Raw genomic sequence first — 9,229 nt, forward strand, 5'->3', positions numbered from 1 at the left:
ATTCGTCTGGTAAAAGTAAATAGATGAATATAAGAACTCATACTCATCTGTTGGGTGATACCAGAAATGTGTGGGGCCTCGTACTCGTTTTCTCCACCAAACCAAACGAGTATGTGGCCCATATACTTATCTGATCATGTGACCAAATGTGCGTGCTGTTGTGTGTAGGCATAATATAAGAAACAAATAAAGGAGTAGAAAAGTCATTCAAAATCATTTCACTTAAATTGTGCGGTCCTGTTTGGTATGAATTATTAGGAATGAGAGGTAAAGATGGGGATTGGAATTGAAAAAAGCCTACTAAAAGATTTTTTAGTGTGATTAATTCTTTATTAGTTGAGATTAGTTAAACTCATATAGGTAGGATTGGGAAATACTATAGGGGTTGGTAACAAGTGAGTAATTGTTATTTACTACTCTAAAACTTGTCATTATAGTTTGTAATTATGCTCCTTATTTGGGGCCTAATTGTAATTCACCTAATATTATTCCCTGCGAAACATAATTTTAATGATCAATCTCACACCCAATCCTGCTTCCATACCCAATCCCCGTTCTCATTACCAATCATCAAAATTGGGTCCTTTGTACCAAACATTAACTTCAATTTTTCTAGGCTTAATTAATTTAAATTAAAGTGAAAAATTGTCTAACGCGCCTAGCCTAACCACAACTCAATTGCTGGTTCAAAAAACCAAATGCCAAAATATCGATATTTAAATTTTAAATGACAAAATATTTCTAAACACGACTTATTAAATGGAGCTATAAAATTTTAATAAAGAAAAAATGTAAAATAAAAAAAAAGTAAGAAAGCTTAATTAAAAGTTTTTAATTTCATTTCTATAAGTTTTTAAATCAAATTTATTAAATTTTATTTTCCTTCGCCTCCCCTCATACCAAACAGGCTAGATGATCATTACTTTCCAGTTTCCAACATGAGGATGGTTTCGGCCCGTTGACTGGAGTATAGTGGACAGGGCAGAGTCATTCAAATTTAGAGGGTTAGGAATTTCTTAGAAATGAAAAGGATATTTCCGTTTGTCTCTGTTTTAGATGGTTATTCACCATCTGCAATCATAAATCTTGACTAATTCTACGATAGAAGTTAATAAGTAGACAAAAGATGTAAAGAAACTATCTAATGGCACCAATGTCTAACCTAATAAGCAAACCAAATTAACATACACTACATTGATGACTGCCTACTTCAATTTAAAGATGACTCTAATATTAAATTACTAGAAATAGGGGGTCATTGTTTTCTTTTTCCCCATTATAATCATCCTTCATATATTCCATGATGATAAGACAAACGTCAGGTGGAGAGAATTGTTTAAATTAAATAAGCTATGTTTCCCGTATTTTATTTGAATGGAGTTTATGGCATATATATGAAAAATAATGTGATTTATTATAAATTATATTTTATGTAAAACGATTAGTGAATTTTTATTCGATCCTCTTTTAAGACATCAGAGCTTATGTGAAAAAAATAGATGTGTGACTCAATGGAAATTTCATTGATGTCAGTCTCACTTCATTTGTTGTCTTGCTTCATCTTTCTCCCATTGTCTTTTGTTGTCGACAGAGAAGAGTCAATCTATAATAATTAAATTTATACAAACATGATTTAATTTTAATAAGCTTGGTTTAAAAAATTGGACGGGTGGGGTTATAAAATTTTGATAAAGACAAAAGTATAAGAAAAATTAATTAAAAGTTTTTAACTCTACTTCTTTAATTTTTCAAATCGAGCTCATTAAAATTTTTTCTTTTTCCTTTTCCTCCATTTCCCTCCTGCCAATCGAACCCTAAAGGATGAAGAAATATAGAACTTTAATTTGTGAAAAGGACAGCACTAAATAAAATACAGCTGATACTTAATTGGAGCATCTACTGGCCCACCTTAATTAATTATCACAAGAGGTGGGTTGTTATGGTTCTTGACTTGTGATTCTCCCACTAAGCATACAATTATATATCCATTATTGTTAAGCAACTTGACAATTCAATGATGAAGACTTTTCCTGTGGCACAACGCAGCCCTTTACTTTTGAAAGAGTCAATTATTTGTCCATATCAAAGAGCCTTACAAATATGCCGTGTGCTTTAAGAGTTCAAAAAGTTTTTCTTCTTAGACTAGTCTTTTAGAATTGGATTTTCTTTGGAAATTTTTTCCCCTAACAAATATGTTTTTTTTAATTGAGGGTTCGATGTGCATGGAGAATTCTAACTGGCAGGAGGCTGAGCGAAATGTTGTGGTGTGAATTATGAATTCCATGTCGAGGAGCGTTATGAAAAACAATTTCTCTCATAGTAATGTCCCTAAATATAAGAAATAAATTTTTTTATCTGAAATTTTAAACTAATCTTTTTACTTTTACCCCCATTAAATATAAATCACTCATTATCTTTTGTAATAAATTTTTACTTATTATCTTTCATATACCCTCTTTACAAATAAGGGTATAATTAGAGAAATATGTATTTATCTTATACATATATTGGTTTTAAGTTCATGTAACTAACATTTTGAATTACATGATTCTAGTAGATGTTTCTTATAGTAATTAAGGAAGGGATGGAGTCATTTCACTACAAAAAAACATGGTTTTAGCGACGGAATTTAGCATTTAGCGACGGAACGGATTAGCGACGGATTTTCCGTCGCTAATCTGTCGCTAACTCGATTTTTTTTAAAAATAAAATAAAATGCCACGTGGCACCTCTACCAATTGTCACGTCATCGCTGAGACCACCTCCACGTGTCGCTGCCACCTCAAATCTACTGCCACGTGTCACACATTTGCCTGCCACGTGTGCCTGCCACGTGTGCGCCACGTGTCACCACCACATAATTCCCTTCTCAAAGTGACTTCTCCATGGCTTGAACCCAGGACCTCCTCCGTGCGCATGTGCGGCTTTACCAGTTGAGCTACAATGAACCTGTTGACTTATTATGTAAAATTAAATATATATTATATTATTTTACACAAACAATTATATATACATATATATTATTAAAAACTAAAAATATACTATATGATAATTTTAATAAAAACTATTTTAATGAAAAAATATTTTTTAAATATTTTTTTACTATTTTTATAATTTTTTATTTTTTAAAAATATTTTTAATATAATTTTAATTTCTAACGACACTAATTTTGAATTTTACATCATAAATAATTTTTCATAAATATTTTTTAAATTTATTTTTTAATTAATATTGATAAGATATACAATTTAATTATATATATATTATATTACATTATATTATATATGTATATGTGGTTTATATATTTGAAGAAAATCATTTACAATTAGTCAAAAAATCTTGTTATTCAAAAAATTCAAAAAATAACTACTATAATAAAATCTAATAAATTATTTTATATAAAAAATTAAATGATTTAAATAGATTATGATAAACAGTATTTTTCTACTTGTATATATATCCTATGTAATTTATTTTCTTAAACTTTGTGACGGAATTTGCGACGGAAACAAATTCCGTCGCTAATTTCTGATGGAATTGCGACGGAATTTCCGTCGCTAATTTTTTTGACGGATTAGCGACGGAATTAGCAATGGAATTGTCTGACAGAAAAAGATTCCATTGCTAATTCCGTTGCTAAATATGAATTAGCGACGGATAGAAATTCCGTCGCTAATCTATCAAAAAAATTAGCGACGGAATTTCCGTCGCTAATTCCGTTGCTAATTTGCGACGGAATTTGTTTCCGTCGCTAATTTGCGACGGAATTTGTTTCCGTCGCTAATTCGCTGTTTTTTTGTAGTGTTTTTTGGAATTAGGCTGTCCTTTTAAATTTGTACTCATAATAATAGAGTTGCGCTTGGTTAAAAGGAAGGAAGGAGAGAAGAAGCTAGTCATAGCCTCTTTTTTTTTTAATGCATAACTTTATCTGTTAAAGAGCAGAAGTGACTTAATTAATCAATTGAACTTATCTGTTGACTATAATTATATGTAGAATCATAAGAGCACATCGTATTGAAAGGTCATAAGAAAACATAAAGTTGTTGAGACCTCTAAACTTGACGAATGGGCGCTTCAAGCTACCTGTACTGAATAGCACATGTTACTCTTGAAATTGTTGTTTTATTATATGTAAATGTTCGTGACAATATATTTTGCTACCCAATTGCAACTACTTCTTACGTTATCGCGGACTAAATATATAAAGAATACGAAAACTTGTGCAGAACTTGATAGCTAGGACTTGTTGGGTGGCCCAAGCATTATGCCAAATTAAATTTTGAAAAAAGGAAAATAATGATAACATATATGTAGGCATAATAGGTGAAGGCAAAATATAAGAAAACAGATAAGGGATTAGATTTTTTTTTTTTTTAACAAAAGAGAGCATTTTGTTAATTTCCAACGAAAAAAGGTCCACAACATTCAGAACAAGAAAGAAAATGCAACAGAACAAGAAAGAAAACGCAACAGAACAAGATCTACAAAGAAACAGAACAAGAAAAATAGTCACAAAAGAAAACTAAGAAAAAACCAAACAAAGTAACAAGGTCTAGCGCAAAAGCAACTCAATCACTTTTCAATTAAGTATTCGAAGATAAAACATACAATGCCTAATTACCAACCAATTACTGGGAAAAAAAACTTATCCATTTAATTGATTATTTCCTACGGAAACAGTTATAACTCACCACCACTGGCTATTATTACGACCTTTACACTTATGCCAAAAGTTTGGGCATACATCAGTATATATTAATATATCGGTCAATAGACGGGATAAAAATTCGTACACTCATACAAATAATCATGATTTGTATGATTCATAAAAATTCATAAAACTTGCGAGGACCTACGGGTATATGCCCGTCACTTTCTTTGAATATATCAAAGTATATCGGTCAATACACGAGGTAAAAATTCATAAAAATTGTATTCTACAAGTAATCATGATTTGTATGATTAATAAAAATTCATAAAACTTGCGAGGACCCGCGGGTATGTGTCCATCACTTTCTTTGAATATAGCAAAGATCATTACATCCACACGGCAGAGTGCTCACTTTATGTAAAGAATATTTTTACAACCATTTGAAGAATAAGGGGAAAAAAGAATCAATAATTTATTTATTCGTAGTGCTGTGAGTTTTATATTTTATTTTGAAATTAATATGTGAAAACAGCTCGTCGAGTGAAATACCTCGTCCATAGTGTATACAGAATAAGAGGGCGAACACCACTCAACGCAATATGTGATTTTACTTTTTAACTTTTGATCTGAAAAAAAAAAAAAACAAAGACTTAAATCAGATATATGTGTGTGTGTAGAGAGAGAGAGAGAGAGCTCACAGCTATACATTATGTTGCAAGAGTTAAAAAGATAATGATAAAACCAAACTTTCTTTAATGATAAAGCAAACATTCTTTGGCCAGGAAAGAAAACCCAAACATTCGCTTGATCAGTTTTATTCAAGCCCTAAACTGGTCATACATGTGATCCAAACCCCACAAGCTTTACATTATTTACATCAAAATGTCAAGTGCCAACAATTTATACAAGCAGACGACTTACAAAGAAGTTCCATCCCTTATGAGTTGCCCAATTGTAGTGATGGGAAATTGATCCTTTGAATAAGATTTTGGCGCCGTCTCAAGCTTTATAGATACTTGTTTCATTGTTGGACGAGATCGAGGATTCTTATTCAAGCAAGAAATTGCTATTTTTAGCACTATGATGACATCATCAACTGATTTTGTGGGTAGAGAAAGTCGTGAGTCCAACACATCATTTAACTTCAAATCATCAATGGCAGTTGATTTCTCTTGCAAAGCTGAAATAAGCTCTCCTGGATGTCTCCCCATAATGATTTCCAAAGTCAAAACTCCAAAGCTATAAACATCACATTTGTCATTCACTTCCATAAGAAAAGTCATCTCTGCAATAGATTTAATGTTATGTATATTCATCCATAATATAGAGCAAAGAGTAGTAATTTTATTAAAGATTAATATAATCTTTGATTCTTCAAATTTCTCCTCATTTTGATTTTAGTCTTTCAAGTTTCAAACTATAGGTGTTTGTCCCTCTGAGGGAAAAATAGTCCAGGTTTTTGTTGAATTATAGGGACAATTGTTTTAAATGAAAGAAACTTGAGAAATTAAAAACCTTTGGTTTGAAAATTAAGGGATCAAAACTAAAATATAGGCAAATTTGAGGGACCAAAAATTGGATCAACCCTTTTATTATTAAATAAGAGACAAAAATGTCTTACCTGGTGCAGCATATCCAGGTGTGCCAGCAAATGTGGTCATATTGCCTGAGTTAGGATTCAAAAACTTCGCCGTTCCAAAGTCAATGATGCATGCTTTTCCATAGTCAGAAGAACTTAGAAGAACATTCTTGCTGGATATGTCACGATGGATAATAGGAATCAAACAGCCATGATGCATATGGAATAAAGCACTAGCCACACCCTTAACAACGTTCACCCTCTTGTTCCATCCAAACTCAGTGGCCTGTTTCTCATCCTTTAATATGTTATCCAAGCTTCCACCTTCCAAAAACTCATAAACCAAAATGGAGAATCGTGAATTGGAATAAAACCCATGCAACTTCACAATGTTGCGATGCTTAATTTCTCTCAAAACCTGAATCTCAGTTGTAAAAGCTTTGTGGTTGGTGATTTCATCACTTGCCAATGAATGAAGTTTCTTTACAGCAAAAACATCACCTGTAGACAACTCAGCCCTATAAACACTTCCTTGGCTCCCTTTCCCAACCAAATATCTTTCATCAAATTCTTTTGTGGCATCGATGATATCATCATACAATATTTTTCTACCACCAGTCAATAACAGATAAGCATCTTCTAGTGGAGCTTCTCCATTTTTGTTTTTTGCTTTTGTTGTTATTTTGAGAAATATGAAATATGCTCCAACAACTAACATAGGCAGTGTGGCCAATGGGAGGACTATCTTCAAGAACTTTTTACTCCCATGACTATGTCTGTTTGTTTGGGAATCCCCACAAGGATTTAAACCAATAACATTACCGCACAAACCTTTATTATTCCTCAATGCCTCAAAATTATAAAAGGCTAGATCATTTGGAACAGGGCCTTCTAATTGATTGTATGATATGTCAACAATAGACAAAGCAGGCATTTTGCTAAAACTAGACAAAATGGTGCCAGAAAGATTATTATGTGAGAGATTTAATACTTGCAACTTGGGTAGCAATCCAAGTGTTGCTGGTATTGTTCCGATTAGCAAGTTGTCACTGAGATCAAGATGTTCAAGGTCTTGGAGTTCATGAAGCTCATGTGGAATGCTTTCATCAAATTTGTTTTTGCTCAAGTTCAAGACCGTTAACCTTTTTAGTTTCCTAAGCTCTCTTGTGATTGAGCCATTGAAATTATTTGCAGCCAACTCCAAAGTTTCAAGCCGACTAAGTGATCCTATAGTTGAGGGGACATTACCAGAGAAGCTATTGTTGCTCAAAGAGAGTTCTATCAACATGATCAACTTCCCTAGCTGTTTTGGAATTTGTCCAGACAAATGATTTGAAGACAAGTCAAGTAAACCAAGTTTAGATGCCTCTCCTAGTTCTGGTGGTATATCGCCAGAAAGCTTGTTATTGTGAATAATCAATTGTGTGAGATTTTGACACTTCCCCCACTTGGATGAAAGGTGGCCATACAATTGATTACCACTAAGATCAATGTAGTCCAAATGAGGATATACTCCAAAAGCAACTGTTATATCATCGACTATTTGGTTATTATCAAGCCTGATTCTTTCTAGACTAGAACAATTCTTCAAACTTGTTGGAATAGGGCCAGTGAAATGGTTATTATTAGCAGCAAACCTAAATAACCTTCCACTTTGGCAAATTTGTTGTGGCAGAGGGCCAATGAAATGATTATAACTCAATTGCAAGTTCTTCCAAACTGTCAAATTATTCATTTCTCGTGGAAGTTGACCATTGAGACTGTTGCTGTCCAAAAACAGGTGGGTGAGCTTTGTCAGATTTCCTATAGTGGAAGGAATAGATCCTGAAAGGCTGTTGTTTTGAAGAGAAACCTGACGTAAATCAATCAAGTTGCCAATGGATGAAGGAACTGGACCAAAAAAGTTGTTACCATTCAAGCCCAAATATACAAGATTTGTTAGGTTTCCAATAAAGGGAGAGATTGGCCCGGAAAGTCTATTAGAGTATAAATTAATGCTAGTGAGAGAATAGAGTTTCCAGAAACCATTAGGAATAGGACCCGAGAGATTGTTGTCATAAAGAAAAATTTCTTGCAACTTGGTCAGGTTTTCGAGTGATGCTGGGATTCTCCCTGACACAGGGTTGTTTGCCAAGTAAAGGCTCAGAAGATTACTTAACATTCCAATCTCTTCTGGAATGGGACCAGAAAGGGAGTTCTCTCCAAGCCATAGGAACGTGAGATTCCTCAAATGGCCAATTTCATGCGGAATTGGCCCTCTCAGGTGACACGTACTAAGGTCAAGAATATTTAGGGTGGTTAGTTTCTGGATTTCAGGAGGGATGGGACCACTAAATAAATTATTCGACAATTTCAGTACTAAAATACTGGACAAGTTACCAATTTTGTGGGGAATGCTTCCGTAAAATTGGTTCAAACTCAGATCAAAATGTCTCAGATTAGGAAAGGAAGTGAAGTTGAAACTGTCAAGAGTACCTTGTAGGCCGAGATTTGACAGACTTATCTTGATCACGGACATGGATTCATCACATGAAATTCCCTTCCAGTTGTGTCTGCAAGGTTTGGTTTCATTTTTCCAAGAGGACAAGGTGGCTTTGCTTTCATCAGTTAATCTGGCTTTCCAGTTCAACAGAGCTTTTGCTTCGTTATCTTGAGCAGCAGCAGAACTGGAGAATATGCAGAGGATACAACATAATGCTAGCAGCTTAATGGAATCTATTTCAGACATGGTTTTTTGTAGATTTTTGGGTCAGGAACATATTCAGAGACTCAGATGTATATGGATGCCGAAGTTGATGAACGGACCTTCTTATATATAGTGTGGATTGGCCTTGTAGGCAATAAAGATTTGTCCAAGAAGGGTTGACCAGCCAACGACGACGTCCCATCCGAAATTTATCGTACTCTTAATTATAAAAACTTATTTATAGTTCATAAATAAGATTTTATAAATAGGACAGAAAGTATACAAAGATGACCTGGATCTTTTGAAGTGTAT

At 33.4% G+C, this 9,229-nt stretch overlaps 1 protein-coding gene across 1 annotated transcript; it reads right to left on the reverse strand.

Annotated features, from left to right (window-relative positions):
• Positions 1 to 5,209: 5,209 nt before the first annotated feature.
• On the reverse strand, positions 5,210 to 8,959 carry LOC114742055 (MDIS1-interacting receptor like kinase 2-like). The gene is made up of 3 exons (XM_028930306.1): positions 6,274 to 8,959; positions 5,574 to 5,937; positions 5,210 to 5,278 (listed from the first exon to the last, which is right to left on the reverse strand). Exons 1-3 carry the CDS (start codon positions 8,957 to 8,959, stop codon positions 5,260 to 5,262), a joined length of 3,069 nt encoding a protein of 1,022 aa, XP_028786139.1. The 3' UTR covers positions 5,210 to 5,259.
• Positions 8,960 to 9,229: the final 270 nt, after the last annotated feature.

The sequence above is a fragment of the Neltuma alba genome, unplaced genomic scaffold (genome assembly GCF_004799145.2).
Source record: "Neltuma alba isolate B1F8T4 unplaced genomic scaffold, ASM479914v2 tig00003622_pilon, whole genome shotgun sequence".
Taxonomy (NCBI): domain Eukaryota; kingdom Viridiplantae; phylum Streptophyta; class Magnoliopsida; order Fabales; family Fabaceae; genus Neltuma; species Neltuma alba.